General features: G+C 38.1%; 1 protein-coding gene across 6 annotated transcripts in view; it reads left to right on the top strand.

Moving 5' to 3' along the window:
• Positions 1-17,090, top strand: part of ASB4 (ankyrin repeat and SOCS box containing 4) — a 77,639-nt gene that overhangs the window by 37,151 nt on the left and 23,398 nt on the right. The window contains exon 5 of one of the 6 annotated variants that reach the window (XM_053714075.1): positions 10,726-10,879. The exons of 3 other annotated variants lie outside the window; for them this stretch is intronic. In XM_053714075.1, coding sequence (XP_053570050.1) covers positions 10,726-10,752 — 27 coding nt within the window. In that variant the 3' untranslated portion in view covers positions 10,753-10,879. Of the gene's footprint in view, positions 1-7,223; positions 10,691-10,725; positions 15,101-17,090 lie in introns of those variants that run through there. 2 more of the 6 variants (XM_053714072.1, XM_053714071.1) reach the window with 2 other exon arrangements.

Raw genomic sequence — 17,090 nt, forward strand, 5'->3', positions numbered from 1 at the left:
ATCCCGATGTGCGAGGTGAAATTACGGGCGGCGCAGATTCCTACACTTGCGCCGAAACCTGCGCCGTATATGTGATCATGCCCCTTATTTTTATATACCGGTGAGCTGGCTGCTTTCCTTAATCTAGTTGTCTTTCTACAAATTGATTTCTGGTGCTTATTTCACCTCACAGACCCTAGAAAATTCTGAACATCAGCCATCAGCCATCAAGCCTTCAGACAACACTATAGCTACCTATGAGTAAAGTTTATTAAAGTGCTATTCCGTCAAATAGCTGATGTTATTCTATAAATGTAGGTATGTTATTAAGTGTTGCTAAATTTATATTCTTCCTCCATATGCCATCCCATCAAATATGACTGCTCCTGAAGAGTGTGTTGCGGTTCATATGTTGTTTATCATTTTGTTTTTACTACACCTATTATTATTTTTTTGTATAAAGATTTTTCTTCCTAACTATGACTGCTTTTTTTTTTTTTATTATTATTAAGGTTAATAAGATACAACATACATGTTATATATGATATGTATATATGATATATAAGATATGGAACTACAACATAAAAAAAAGCATCAAACAAGTATATTATTGCGTCACATGAATATAGAACAACCAAAACCTCATTTTTTTTTTCCATAAGAAAAAAATAAATAAAAAATGTTTTCTCTTGCTATGAAGTATTACTTAAATCATATATTGCCTGTGATCAAGGAAAAATTGAACACAAGTATACATAACTAATATTCGAGTCATAACGTACAAGCTGTAATATTCAGAATTTTAAACTCAACTTATAGGTGGTGCTAATATATGAACATAATAGTTGAAGAGTTACTGTTAAGAGAATACGATATTAATTAGGGGTGCGGTATAAGCAAGATAAACCGCTTAATTAGCCCTCCCTAACTATGGGGCACATTATAAGTCGTGGGGGGGGAGGTGGTTAGTTAAATATTAAATAGCAAGGACTAAGAGTCATGCGTCTATGCAACACATGGTAAAATTGGTTATATGAAGGGGGGGAGGAGATGGTGTTTTAAATATAGTAAGCAAAATACATCAGAGAATCCTTAATAGTAGATTGCCAGGCTGCCAGACCGCAGCCGCAAGCCCACTAGCTATGTCTTTAGAAAAAAGCTGTTATCACAATGAAAAACTTAGGTGTTCCACTAACTTTTTTTTTTTGTAATCGTTACAGGCTGATAAGACAAATGCTAATTAAGACACAGAGCTGTCTACCCCCCAGTGATGGCTATCCCATGGTGTTTAGAGCTGACATTTATGTTGATAGTTACAATACCATAGAGCTAAAATAACTAAAACTACAAAAAGAAAGGGTCTGCAGACCTGGAGCAAATAAAATCTGTTTAGACCTAAATTAATTAAGAACCAAGATGCGAGTGAACAGATATCAAACTACAGTAAGATGTATATCACACTATCTTGACCAGTTAGACCCCGTCCCTTGGGCATGGGCCCTATACCCAGAGACAGGTAGATCAATTACGAGATTAGCTAGGTCCTAGTGATAAAATATTCTTTGCCTTGAATCTGCAAACATAACAATTCTAGTCCCTAAGTAATACTATAAAGTTCGAGTATGTCAGCAATACATTTTTAGCTAAAATAGATTCACCTGGGTAGGGATACATGTATAACAATTATATCAGCCATGCAGGCTATTTGAAGTAAGTGGGAGCCTCAACAGTAAAATGTATGTATTATTCATGGCTAAAGACAGTGTCCATCTCAGTAATTAGGGAAACCGCTACAAAAGGAAATAAACATCTGCATGTCCATTACAAGATACATTAGTAAGTCATCTATATGTAGACATAAGTAATATTATAGCGTGGTGCATAGGAGTAGACATAAGTAACATTATAGCGTGGTCCATAGGAGTAGACATAAGATACATTTTAGGGTGATGCATTGGAGCTAGTCGTCGTGTACTCTCTGGACCAGAACCAATAATATATAAAAACAAAACTATCCTAAAACACTCTGTGTATTCCATAAAACTTAATAACATTGTGTTGCAGGGTCAAACCTGAAGACAGTATTTGAAAGCCAGGTCATACATAGACTTTTCAGACCTCTGTCTGTGGAACAAGAGCCGGGCTACAGATGGTTAGTACGCCCAGGCCTCCAAACAGCGTATGGCATTATACATCATAGTGTGCTGATGATAAGACATTGTTCATCAGGATAAATATACCGGCCTTTATTCTATTGCTAAAACTATCCTAGTAAATTAAAAATAATAGGCAGAAAATGATGCAAGACGCTGCAAAACCGTAAACTTTAGAATATAAACATATAAACATGAGGCTATAGCGTGCCATATGTAGAGAGATAAGTTCAGTAAAATAACTAACAGCACCAGTTTTTGGTGAATGAGATCGCAGAGAACTCTGTGTAGGTATGGAATTCGGTATCAGTAATGATTACAGTACCCATCCGTAGAGCAACATAAAGTGTTCTATAACCAAAGTCTCCACCTGTGGCTATCCTATTCTGTGGGCCACGGGAGCAGAGTTTGTGACTGTAAAAGTATATTTATCCTATTCCCCTTTTATGGATGGTATATTTAAAGGAGATGTCAGGGTGACAAGCGCTTCTGGTCTGAAGTCCGGTCCTGTGAAAGCAAAGGGATAGTGGCATCCATAGCGGTGGAACAGAGCGGTGGAACCGAGCGGTTGATAGCTTAGTGATGTAGAGATCTATTTGGTCGCTCAGCACAGAGCAATTCAACGCTGTCGCAGGATCCAAATTTAGGACAGCAGGAGATCGAGCAGACACGAATAGGCTTGGTATGTCAGTCTCCCCTCTGTGCTCCAGCCTAGTTGTCACAAATGCTCTCTCCAACTGTTGTCTGCTTATGTGAGGGACTTCAATCTGTAATATCATGGGAGGTCTCCCGCCCTCCTCTATGAACTCCAGAATAGAATCTGCCATGTCAACAATGCCCGTGTTCGCTGTTGGGTCTATGTCATCCGCCAATACACCAATTGTAGTAACATCCGTTGGTGACTCAGGTCTGCTCGTAGGTACTAGGTTGCCACAACTGAGGTGTATCTTCTCTGCAAAGTCGTCAAGCAGTGCCAGTACCTGTATATAGAAGCCATCCATTGTTGGTTATGTAGTAGAGAGTCCCACCTACATCGGGATGCGTCTCTAAGGCCAACAGTTGCTGCTACCTCGTGGTCGTTGCAACGGCTGAGAACCAGGTAAATGGCAAGAAGAGGAGAAACAAAATGTTGAAAGTTCATCCAATGGGTCGTTATAGAAGTTTCTCTACCCAAATGTGTATATAGTTCAAAGGATTAGCTGAGATTTGTTGATTATACCCCCAAATCTAATAGTTTTTTTCAGGACCCCATGAATTGTGCATCTTGTCTCGTTCATAGCTGGCTCTGTCCCTACTAGTACACCTATTTTGACTGTTGCAGAACAGATATAACAATTCATACATGTGGGCTAAATAGAGGAGATGTATTATAAACAGCAAAAAGTTAGCATCTAGAAACTCAGAAGAGAAATGCCTGCTGTTCAGTGCATTTTACATTTCCATCTGTGTTTAGCGCAGTGGTTGCTCTGAATTTCCCTCAAATCTTATTGTATTGTGCTTATCTCCCTTATGTAGAGTTGCTTATCTCCCTTATGTTGAACAATTGGCACCTTTAATTGCCAGATACTAATGACGTCTTTGTTTTTAAATCATTTAAGTTTGAAGAAAAAATGCTCAAATTGAAACCCAAATTTACTTCAGGCTTGCCGGAAACAAAAGTTAAGAAGCAGCGGTCTAAGACCACTGCTCCTTAACTCATAGGTGGCGGACTGTAATCATCCTGATCAGATACGATCAGGATGATTGACACCCCCTGCTAGAGGCGGATTGGCAACGAATGTGCAGGGGGCGGCATTGCACAAGCATTTCACTAGAAAAAAAAAGGAAAAAGAACAACCACTCTCTCACGCAAACACTATGGCATTTCTGCAATTTTTTTTAACATAATGGAATATGTTCTATTTATTCATAAATAAATATTTCTACATATATCTGATGCTTATTTAAATATATATATATATATATATATATATATATATAGATGATAGATAGATAGATAGATAGATAGATAGATAGATAGATAGATACAGATGTGTGTGTATGTATGTATATATATATATATATATATATATATATATATATATATATATATATATATATGAATATCTATTTAAAAATACATAGAACATACTCTACTATGTGCGAAACATTGGAATGTTAAATATTTACAATAAACACATAGTTAAACATATCTATGTACATACAAGCACATCTTTAGCAATGTATCTGTATATATCTCTATGTTAAAGTACTGTGGTGGCTTTTTTTCTAACACCCAAGATCTCATATCTTTAAGCCCTTATAACTTTTTTCTGCAATATTTGTTTTGTGTAACTGTACTTTGTAATGTATTTTTGATGTGTTTAGTGACACTTTTGTTTTGGAAAACAGATAATCACAGCTCGGAGATCGTGGCAAGGATTTAGCTCAACTTGTAATATCAGCGCAATTAAAAATGCTTGTAAAAAGCGATACCCGTTTGCGCCTCACTTGTAATCTAGCCATAAATTGTATCGGCTAGATTACGAGTTTTGCGCTATACTGAAAAAGCAGCATTATCAGGTTATAACGCTGCTTTTTCACTACCGCTGGTATTATGAGTCTTGCAGATTTAGGGGCACCGCACACTTTTTTGGCCTTACCGCAAATCAACTTACGCAAATTGCGTATAGTCTTTTTTCAATGGGACTCACATAGCGCTGGTATTACGAGCTTGTCCTGGGAGGCCAAAAAGTGAGCGGTACACCCTATACCGTGAAGATTCCTACCGCATTTTAAAGTCAGTAGTTATGAGTTTTACACTACAAAGCCATAGCATAAAACTCATAACTAAAGTGCTAAAAACTACACTAACACCCATAAACTACCTAGTAACCCCTAAACCGGGGCCCTCCCGCATCGCAAACACTAAAATAAAAATATTAACCCCTAATCTGCCGCTCCGGACATCGCCGCAACTAGAATAAACATATTAATCCCTAAACCACTGTACTACCGCCTCGCAAACGCTAGTTAAATATTATTAACCCCTAATCTGCTGTCCCTAACATCGACGCCACCTACCTACATATATTAACCCCTAATCTGCTGCCCCCAACGTCACCACCACTATATTAAATTTATTAACCCCTAAATATAAATCTTACCCTAACCCTAACACCCCCTAACTTAAATATAATTAAAATAAATATAAATAAAACCTACTATTAATAATTAAATAATTCCTATTTAAAAATAAATACTTACCTGTAAAATAAACCCTAAGCTAGCTACAATATAACTAATAGTTACATTGTATCTATCTTAGGGTTTATTTTTATTTTACAGGCAAGTTTGTATTTATTTTAACTAGGTAGAATAGTTACTAAATAGTTATTAACTATTTACTAACTACCTAGCTAAAATAAATACAAATTGACCTGTAAAATTAAACCTAACCTAAGTTACACTAACACCTAACACTACACTACAATTAAATACAATTACCTAAAATAAATACAATTAACTAAATTCAATAAAATTAGCTAAATTACCACACACAAAAAACACTAAATTACAGAAAATAAAAAACAAATTACAAGATCTTTAAACTAATTACACCTAATCTAATAGCCCTATGAAAATAAAAAAAGACCACCCAAAATAATAAAAACCCCTAGCCTAAACTAAATTACCAATAGCCCTTAAACGGGCCTTTTGCAGGGCATTGCCTCAAAGAAATCAGCTCTTTTACCTGTAAAAAAAATTACAAACAACCCCCCCAACAGTAAAACCCACCACCCACACAACCAACCCCCCAAATAAAACCCTAACTATAAAAACCTAAGCTCCCCATTGCCCTGAAAAGGGCATTTGGATGGGCATTGCCCTTAAAAGGGCATTTAGCTCTATTGCGGCCCAAAGCCCTAACCTAAAAATAAAACCCACCCAATACACCCTTAAAAAATCCTAACACTAACCCCCGAAGATCAACTTACCGGGAGAAGTCTTCATCCAAGCGGCAAGATGTCCTCAATGAAGGCGGCAGAAGTGGTCCTCCAGGCGGGCAGAAGTGGTCCTCCAGATGGGCAGAAGTCTTCATCCAGACGGCATCTTCTATCTTCATTCATCTGGCGCGGAGCGAGTCCATCTTCAAGACATCTGACGCGGAGCATCCTCTTCTTCCGATGGACTAACGACGAATGAAGGTTCCTTTAAATGACGTCATCCAAGATGGCGTCCCTTAGATTCCGATTGGCTGATATTCTATCAGCCAATCGGAATTAAGGTTGAAAAAATCATATTTTCTGATTGGATCAGCCAATAGGATTGAGCTTGCATTCCATTGGCTGATTGGAACAGCCAATAGAATGCGAGCTCAATCCTATTGGCTGATTGGATCAGCCAATAGGATTGAACTTCAATCCTATTGACTGATCCAATCAGCCAATAGGATTTTCTCAACCTTAATTCCGATTGGCTGATAGAATTCTATCAGCCAATCGGAATCTAAGGGACGCCATCTTGGATGACGTCATTTAAAGGAACCTTCATTCGTCGTTAGTCCATCGGAAGAAGAGGATGCTCCACGTCGGATGTCTTGAAGATGGACCCGCTCCGTGCTGGTTTAATGAAGATAGAAGATGCCGTCTGGATGAAGACTTCTGCCCATCTGGAGGACCACTTCTGCCCATCTGGAGGACCACATGTTAGGTGTAAACATAAAATGTGTTTCCCCATAGGAATCAATGGGGCTGCGTTACTGAGCTTTACACTGATTTTTTGCAGGTGTTAGACTTTTTCTCAGCCGGCTCTCCCCATTGATGTCTATGGGGAAATCGTGCACGAGCACGTACAACCAGCTCACCGTTGACTTAAGCAGCGCTTGTATTGGAGTGCGGTATTGAGCACAATTTTGCTCTACGCTCACTTCTTGCCTGTTAACGCCGGGTTTGTAAAAACCTGTAATACCAGCGATGTAGGTAAGTGAACGGTGAGAATAACGTGCAAGTTAGTACCGCACCACTCATAACGCAAAACTCGTAATTTGGCCGTTTGTTTTTTATATATAAGCATATTCTAAATATTTATCTGTATTCTTATCTTTTGCAGATGCATTTGGAGTTCTATGAATCTCTTTTTGAAGTTTGTAGTAACTCCCCAAGGTCTCTGATGCATTTGGCCAGGTGTGCAATACGGACAATATTGTGGCATAAATGCCATCAAATTATTCCACAACTACCACTGCCAGCTAGAATTAAGAAATACCTTCTACTTGAGCCTCAGGGAAGATTCTACTGACCTTGGCATACAGTATGTATCTAGCAGTACCAACAAAATGACTAGTGTATGAAGCAAATACAAGGATTTTATACACGTCAATATACCAACAGTCTTCTTTAGCCTTTAAAATGATTAATAAATCACTAGCATGATTTAAGGACACTGCTATAAACATTGTGAGATGTTAACTGCAGACACCACCTGCTAATTCTGAGATCACCAAGAATAAAATTGGATGTGAAACTAATTTTGCAACCCAAAGAAGAATAAAATTGGTTAAAGAGACATTGTTTTAAATAGTAATATAAAATTACTCCCTAAGGTCTAACAATGACCTGCTCCTTGCATCTTCTACCATCACCTCCTCCCATGTTAGACTGCAGGACTTCTCTCGTTTGGCACCTACCCTCTGGAACACACTTCCTCACGCTGTCAGACTTTCCCCTAATCTGTCCTCCTTTAAACACTCCCTAAAGACACTTTTTTTTCAGGGAAGACTATCACCCAACTCAGTAACAAATGAATGTGGATATATTATCATCACACCCATATAAGCTCTTTGGATATCCCATACCAAAACTATGCACATTAATATGGAATTGCCCCTCCCTTTTTGTGACTATAATAGCCACCACTCTTCTGGGAAGGCTTTTCACAACATTTTGGAGTGTGTCCATGTCCTGATGTTGGACAAGAAGCCTGGCTCGCAATCATTGTTCCAATTCATCCCAAAGGTTTTCAGTGGAATTGAGGTTAGGGCTCTTTGCCAGTCAACTGAGTTCCTCTACACCAAACTTATCAAACACTTATTATACAGCAGCACAATCTTGCTGGAACAGGAAAGGGCATTCTTCACTGAATGCCACAAAGGTGGTAGTGTTCTCCTGACATGCGCCACACCCAGATTCTTTCATGAGACTACCAGATACTGAAGATGATTTATCCCTCTAAAGAACACATTTCCACTGATTTCAGTGGCAGTGTGCTTTACACCACTCCAGGCAACCCTTGGCATTGCACATGTTGATGTGATGTGAGGCTTGTATACAGCTGCTCAGCCATTTCATGAAGTTCGTGACCCATAATTCTTGAGCTGATATTGCTTCCAGAGGTAGTTTGGAACTCTGTAGTTAATGACGCAACAGATAGGCGATTTTTACACAATATGCGCTTTAGCCCTCAGCAGCCCTTCGTGTTTGCATGGTCTACCACTTCATGGCTGTGCTGTTAGACCCTTCCACTTTACAATAATAGCAGTTACTTATTTTACAAACGGACATGTGGTATCCTATGACAGTTCCACTTTTAAAGTCACTGAGCTGTTCAGAATGATCCTTTGTATTGAAAATGTTTTGTCTATGGAGATTTCATAGCTATGTGTTGGATTTTATGCACCTGTTAGCAATTGATTGGCTGAAATACCTGAACTCAATAATAAGTAGGGGTGTCCACATACTTTTTGCCACATAGAGATAGAGTGTGTGTATATATGTCAACATTGTTTTAACTAATTTAAATATTTTTGGCTAGATTACGAGTGGCGCATTAACTGTTTTGCACGAGCAATAAAGGTTTATCGCTGCTCTTTGCATGCGTCACAATTAGCGCGCATATTACGAGTTAAAAGCAAACGCGCTATTGAATTAAATGGGACAGGTTAGCACTTGTGTGAAAACTTTTTATCCTTTTAACTTGTAATATGCGAGCTACCCGACGCGCACTAATAGCTTTCTTCTACCGAAGTGAACGCAGGCGCACTAATTTGCATTCCACTCATAATCTAGTCCATTATGAGTTATTCATTTTTGCTCTGCTTAACAAGGACTAAATAAACGTCTTTAATGGAGCATTACTTTTTTAAGATTATATTTGCTGAAGTTTATTATTTTGAATTCCCAGTGATTTATTTAGTTGGCAAAGGATGAGTTATTTCAGCTTTAAATCTCAGCCAAATGTTTCAGTGTGGAAACAGCCTTTAGCAAATATGACAATGCATTTTCACAAAAGCATCTGACCTTGATTTTAACATTATATGCATTCCTTAAATGTATGAACCACATTTTATTGTACAATTCATCTCTACAGTTTATCTAGATATAATTGTTTAACACCTAATCTTACAAAGTAATGTAAAACATTTAGAAAGCTTAACAGTTAGCTAAATCACTGCTGTTTTCAAAATCACATCTACAAATAAAGCTATAAAGGGATATGAAACCCAAAAATGTTCTTTGGTGATTCAAACAGAGCAAACAATATTAAAAAAAAGTTTCCAATTTACTTCTATTTTCACATTTGCTTTGTTCCTGTGATATTCTTTGTTGAAGAGATACTAAGTGCAAAACTGCGGCCATATAGTGCTCCAAATATGGGCAGGCTCCTTAGCATACATCCCTGAAGAAACATTTAAAACAGAAGTAAATTATACAGTTGTTGAAAACTGCAGACTTTATCTGAATCATCAAAGAACATTGTTGGGTTTTCTTCTACCTTTAAACTTCGCCATCTACTGATATAACAAAGACATCTTATATATATTTATATATTTTATATATATATTTGGTTAATATGTTGCTTGCAGTGATAGGGATTGACTAATATCATTATAATAATCAGCAATGGCAAACAAGCGGCCCATAGGCCTTATATGCCCCCTGCACTACTTTTTGTGGCCCTCAGGAAAAAGCAGAAATAATAATGTGTATCCAATTTATGTGCTTTGGGGGCACAACTCAAAGAGGCTTCTGGATGGTAGGAGATAGACAGTACCCTGCAACCTGACCTAAATCTCATCCTGTGCCACTGAACATTTTAGGAAGCCATAAATTTACATTTGTGTTAGGAAGTTGGCCATTGCTGATAATTAATATGATTATTATATTTATTATCATTAACAAAATGTATTTCTATTACACCATCATATTACAACCCTGTACACAGATATAAGATACATGTAAGCAAACTAACACTGAAGGAGGGGCATCTAAAGCTAGAGCAGCACACTTTGAGGCCAGGGCAAATTAACCCACATCAGACCCCTGAACTTGCATCCCCTCTATTATCCATATACTCACATCAAGCCTCTGACGTTGCAGCCCCTCTGTCAGTTATATAACAACATTAGAGCCCTGCTACTACAACCCCTCTGTAATGAATATATCATAATGGTTTGTTCCAGTTGTTGCTGTTTATATTTGTTGCAGTTCATATATTCTAACACTAGGGACAAGCATGAGGTATAACAGTGAAATGGGTGTGTTATCTTCAGTTAATAAAAAGTTCTTGAAGTTGAACAATGGTGCCTTAATGAGTTCTGTGCATTCTATAACAGGAGATCTTTACATGGTGTCAGAAGTAAACAGATTTATTTAAGTTTGATTGTCATGGCTGCAAGCAGACAGCAAGTGCCTCCTATGGACTTTGATAAAGGCAATGTATGTGAGCACTGGACAAGATGGAGAGAGCTCATGGAATTATTATTTGCTGGCCCTGATGCTGACAAATGGACACAGGAGCAGAAGGCTGCACAGTTTCTCATTTGCATTGGAGAGAAAGGCAGAGAAATTTGCAGATCATGGACTGCAAGTGGAGCTATATCTGCTGAAGGTAAAAAGGATCCCAATGTGTTATTTGAGAAATTTGAGGCATACTGTAATCCTAAGAAAAACATAACTGTACAGAGAAAAGTGTTTTATAAAAGGCAGCAGGGTAAAACAGAATCTATAGATGAGTGGGTCACACAACTACATCTAATAGCTAAAGACTGTGCCTTTCAGGACTGTGATGATATGATAAAAGATAGAATTGTGATGGGATCAAATTCTAGAGAAGTACAGGAAAAATTACTGCTAGAAGAGGATCTAACCATAAACTCTGCAGTAAAAATAGCTAGAGCATATGAAACATCTAGAACTCACATGCAGTTAATTCATAGTGACACAGAAGTCTTATACATGGTGCAAAGGAAAAGTGAAAGTAATCTGATTCATATCAGAAAAGCAAATAACCTGCAGGATTGTGCAGAGCAAACTCTTTACAGAAGCTGTACTAAATGTGGTACAAAACACAATAAGAATACACACTGTCCAGCACAGGGAAAAATATGCTACAAATGTCAGAAAAACAACCATTTTGCCAGGGTGTGCAGAAACAACACTATAAAGTATAGGAAGTCAGTGAATCAAGTGGAGCAAGATGAAAATGAAACTGATAGTGACATTGATCAAAGTACAATATTTCTAGCTATGGTGGATAAAACAAATGTAGAACAAGATGAAGTATATGTTGAGATTCTTGTGAGCACACAAAACATACCAATTAAATTCAAGATTGATACAGGTGCACAAGTAAATTGCATTCCTGCTAGCACATATTATGACAAGCTGGCAAACATATGTGAGCTTGAAAAGTCTGGTCTGTCAAAACTTGTTGGTTATGGAGGACACCGGCTACATGTACTGGGAAAGTGCTCATATCAATGCATGTTACAAAACAAAAAACTTAATTTAGAATTTTATGTTATAGACACCCCAGCAAAGCCTGTTTTAGGGTTAAGTGCCTGCAAACAGCTAAATCTTATAAAAATAGTAATGACTGTTGATCAGTATAACAAAGGTTTATCTAAGCAACAAGTTGAGGAACTATTTTCAGATGTGTTTCAAGGGCTAGGTTGTTTGCCTGGTGAATGCAGCATTAAATTAAAACCAGATGCACATCCAGTAATTCATTCACCAAGAAGGATTCCAATTGCCATAAAAGACAAACTCAAAGAGGAACTGGATCGCATGGTAAATTTAGGAGTGCTGGAAAAAGTAGATGAGCCCACTGAGTGGGTGAGTTCAATGGTTGCAGTAGAAAAGAAAAACTCAGGTGCTTTAAGAATATGCATTGATCCAAGAGATTTAAACAGAGAAATCATGCGCAAACACTACAGTTTACCAACTCTAGATGACATCACACACAAGTTAGCACATGCAAAATTCTTCAGTGTATTAGATGCTCAGTCAGGATATTGGCAGCTCAAATTAGATGAACAGAGCAGCAGGCTCACCACTTTTAATTCACCATTTGGAAGATGGCGCTTTACTAGAGTTCCCTTTGGTTTTGCCTCAGCACAAGAAATATTTCAGAAAAAAGCACATGAAACCATTGAAGGCCTTCATGGTGTAGATGTAATCATAGATGATCTTCTGGTATATGGATCTACACGGAAAGAACATGATCAAAATCTGTGTGCACTATTGGAACGGTGTCGAGAGAGAAACATGAAGTTAAACCCAGGTAAAATGCAAATCGGTGTTACCCAAGTTAAATATTTTGGTCATATTCTGTCACAAGATGGGCTAAAAGCAGACCCAGAGAAAATAGCAGCAATACAACATCTGGATCCTCCTACCTCTAAGAAGGAATTAGAAACCATTCTGGGTATGTTTAATTATCTGACAAGGTTTGTTCCTGGACTAGCAGAAGCTACAGCTCCACTAAGAGAACTACTTCAAAAGGATGCACTATGGAGCTGGAATGACTCAATAAATAATGTTTTTGAAGATGTCAAAGGTCTTATTGTGCGTTCATCGGAAACTGGATTACAATATTTTTACCCCAAGAAGGAGGTAACAATACAGGTTGATGCCTCTCAGTTCGGTTTAGGAGCAGTCCTAATGCAGGAAGGCAGGCCTGTTGCATATGCTTCCAGATCAATGACTCCTACGCAACGCAACTATTCCCAAATAGAAAAAGAAATGCTGGCCATTGTAATTGGTTGTGAAAAGTTTCATCAATACATCTATGGGCAGAAAGTCACAGTTGAGACTGATCATAAACCACTTATGAGCATCATGGAAAAACCACTTGTGTCCGCTCCACCAAGGCTACAAAGAATGATCCTAAGAATACAAAAATATGATATGCATGTAGTATATGTACCTGGCAATAGAATTCCAGTAGCTGATATGCTTTCAAGGACATTTAAGCCTGGACAAGACGAAAGAGAGGAAAGGGACTTGGAAGAGTATGTGCACTCTGTACTTTCACAATTACCTGCTACTGATGAGAAACTTAAAGAAATACAGCTAGCAACAGAAAGGGATGCAACTATGGCCAATTTGATTACAATAATAAGGCAAGGATGGCCAAACTCAAAAGCCAAAGTGAATGTTGACTTAAAACCTTACTGGAATGTAAGAAAAGAACTGTCAATAATTTTTGGGATTGTTTTTAAAGGGGAGAGAATTGTGGTTCCCCCGGAGCTCAGCAAAGAAATAATAAGAAAACTGCATATAGGGCATTTTGGAATAGCCTTGTGTAAAAGACGTGCTAGGGATCTCTTATATTGGCCTGGAATGAATTCACAGATTGAAGACATGGTCAATAATTGTGCAACATGTCAAGAAAATCAAAGAGCAAACCAAAAGGAGCCAATGGTAACAAGAGTACAGCCAGAGAGAGCTTGGCAAAGAATTGCATCAGACCAATTTACATGGAACCATAACAACTATCTTATAATGGTAGACTACTACAGTCGTTACTTTGAAATAGTTCAACTAAGAGACACTAAGTCTAGTGCAGTAATAAATGTCATTAAATCTGTCTTGGCAAAACATGGCATATGTGATGAGTTAATATCAGATAATGGTTCTCAGTACTCCTCAATAGAATTCGCAAACTTTGCAAAAGAATGGGGTTTCAAACACACATTGTCCAGCCCACATTACCCACAGTCAAATGGTTTAGCTGAAAAATATGTACAAATTGCAAAGAACATTTTGGAAAAAGCAGCCCAAACTAATCAAGATCCATACCTGTGTATTCTAAACTACCGTAACACCCCAATAGATGGAATTGCATCACCTTCATAATAACTAATGAGTAGACATTTGAAATCAGTTTTGCCTTCAACACCTACACAACTTGCCTCCAAAGTACAGAATCCTGAAATGGTTAAACAGCGAGTGGAAACATTAAAAACCAGGCAGAAACAGTACTATGATCGTGGGTCTAAATTTCTAAAACCTTGTGAGCTTGGCGATAGGGTAAGGATGCAAAATTTAGAAGGAAGGTGGATACCTGCAGTGGTAACCAAAGTAACAAGTGCACCACGCTCATACATTGTCCGCACCGAGAATGGCAAAGATTACCGGCGCAACAGAGTACATCTGCGTCATAACAGAGGTACAAATACAGGAGTTACAAATATTCCAGATGCAGTGCTTCATGTACCACCAAGGATGTCACATAGTGATATAAATGAGACTCTAATTTCAACTGATGGACATACAGGAGGGACAATTACTGAGTACAACACCAACCGCACAACTCTCTGATCACAGCTCCAATGTGATTCTTCCTAGCACAACAGAAACAGCACAAGTTGAGCCACCCAGTAGATTCTCAAGATATGGACGGAGAATGAAGCCAAAGTATTGGGAAGATTATGAAACTACATAACTGTGTGCTTTGTTTGTTTGTTTTTGTGCTTGTTTTTTTTTTTTTAAATGTATATTCCTTTATATCCAATATATATTGTTTTATTTTTTATTTATTTTTAAGAAGGGAGATGTAATGAATATATCATAATGGTTTGTTCCAGTTGTTGTTGTTTATATTTGTTGCAGTTCATATATTCTAACACTAGGGACAAGCATGAGGTATAACAGTGAAATGGGTGTTTTATCTTCAGTTAATAAAAAGTTCTTGAAGTTGAACAATGGTGTATTCATGAGTTCTGTGCATTCTATAACAGGAGATCTTTACACCCTCTTTCAGCTATATGCTGACATTATCCTTCAAATTACAACCCAGGGCATAGATCCCTATCAACAAAATAGCCACAAAAGACTCCTGGTCCTGCAGCCCTATGTAAACCACATACCCAGTTTGGATACCTGGATCCTGCAATCCATCTATCAGACACACGACCATGTCAAACCCCATGGTCCTACAACCCCTCTTTCAGCTATATGCTCCATCATCCCTCAGATCATCATACTCCCGGCCACACCGCCCCTTTGTCAGACACGTAGCCACAGCATATCTTGGCACTTCATTGCTATCAGCCACATATCTACATCAACCCCTTGCCCTGCAACCTATCTAAAACAATTCCAGCCTCCAAACTTCTTAAAAAGGGACCTTTTTTGCATTATAACAGACTACAAGGTACAAAGCAACAATGTTTTGGGATTGTAATCAGCCTTTAATCATGTCTGATTGCACCCTGAAACGTTGTCGCTTTGTACCTTGGACCCTGTTATAATGCAATAAAGGTCTCTTTTTAAGAAGTTTGGAGGCTGTAACCTATATTTCTTTATTGTATGTGTGTTGGTGGCTGATCCCACATTGTGTGCTGCTGTCCACTAATTTACCTCCAGCCTCTCTGTCAGCCACATACCACATCAGACCAACTGGCCTGTAATACTTTTGTGAGCCATTTTTAAACAATAGTCACACTCTGGCCCTGCATCCTTAGTTTAACCCCTTAACTGTGCATGATAAAATGTGGTCATCATCCGCACATTTTATTTACTACCCCCCTAACAATCTCACCTAATCGCTGGTATTCTAGTGTGCAGCATTGCCCGGGGATGTCAGTGACATCATCACACATGTGAATGACGACATCATCATGCCCCGGAAATCCCAAAGTGTGTCAGAAAGGTAAGAGGGCTTAAGAGAGCTGGATGGAGGGATTGGTGTTCAAATTTCTCAGCTCCCTTAAAGTGATGGTAAATTAAATGTAATTTAAAAGGTATATGTGTACCTTTTTTTTATGTATCCATAAAAAGGGTTAAAGCCGTGCCTATAGTAATGCTTCTATTACAATGTTATGCCAGCCCACTGGTTTCCAATGAACATCCAATCAGTGTGTGTGTCATATGACACTCTTGAAGTCCTTTCCTTTGAAAGTCCTTAGGAAGCCTATGTAGAGAGTGGGTGGGATTGCTCTCTATGTCACAGCCCAGTCAAAAGAGAAAATGAAGAGGGGTGGAGGAACAGAAGATACCAAGTTGGATTAAAAATATTTTATTATAAAATATATATATACACTTTTTAACAAAAAAAAATATGCGGTTTTGCTTGTACACTAATATACTTTTTATTGCAATATTCTTAAAGTCTGAAATTTATCATCACTTTAAGACCTAGACACAGCCAGGATACTGTTTGAAACGTAATTTCACGCTCTTTTTAATGATGACTGTCTTGTGGGTTTAAGAATAAATAAATTTGTTTTTTTAATTTAAAAAAAATATATGTAAAAATGTGTTAAATCACAATAAATAGTTCTGATGATTTTCTTCATTACAAATTCATCTTGAACTCCTACTACTCTGCCCTTAATTTCCACAAGCAACACTACTTCTCTACCCTTATCTCTAATCTTTCTTCAAACCCAAAACGTCTGTTCTCCACTTTCAATACTCTCCTCCGCCCTCCCCCACTTCCTATTACAACTTCTCTGTCAGCCCAAGACTTTGCCAGTCACTTCATTAACAAAATTGACTCCATCAGAAATGAAATCAGCTCTCAACACAATTCCATTCTCTCCCCCCCTCAAATACTCTCACCCAACCACAACCCTCATAACCTGAAACTTAGTTCATTCTCCCCTGTTACTGAGGATGAAGTTTCAGCACTTATACTGCGCTCTCACCTCACTACCTGTCCCCTTGACCCTATCCCCTCACAGCTGCTCCC

This window comes from Bombina bombina, chromosome 5 (genome assembly GCF_027579735.1).
Source record: "Bombina bombina isolate aBomBom1 chromosome 5, aBomBom1.pri, whole genome shotgun sequence".
Taxonomy (NCBI): domain Eukaryota; kingdom Metazoa; phylum Chordata; class Amphibia; order Anura; family Bombinatoridae; genus Bombina; species Bombina bombina.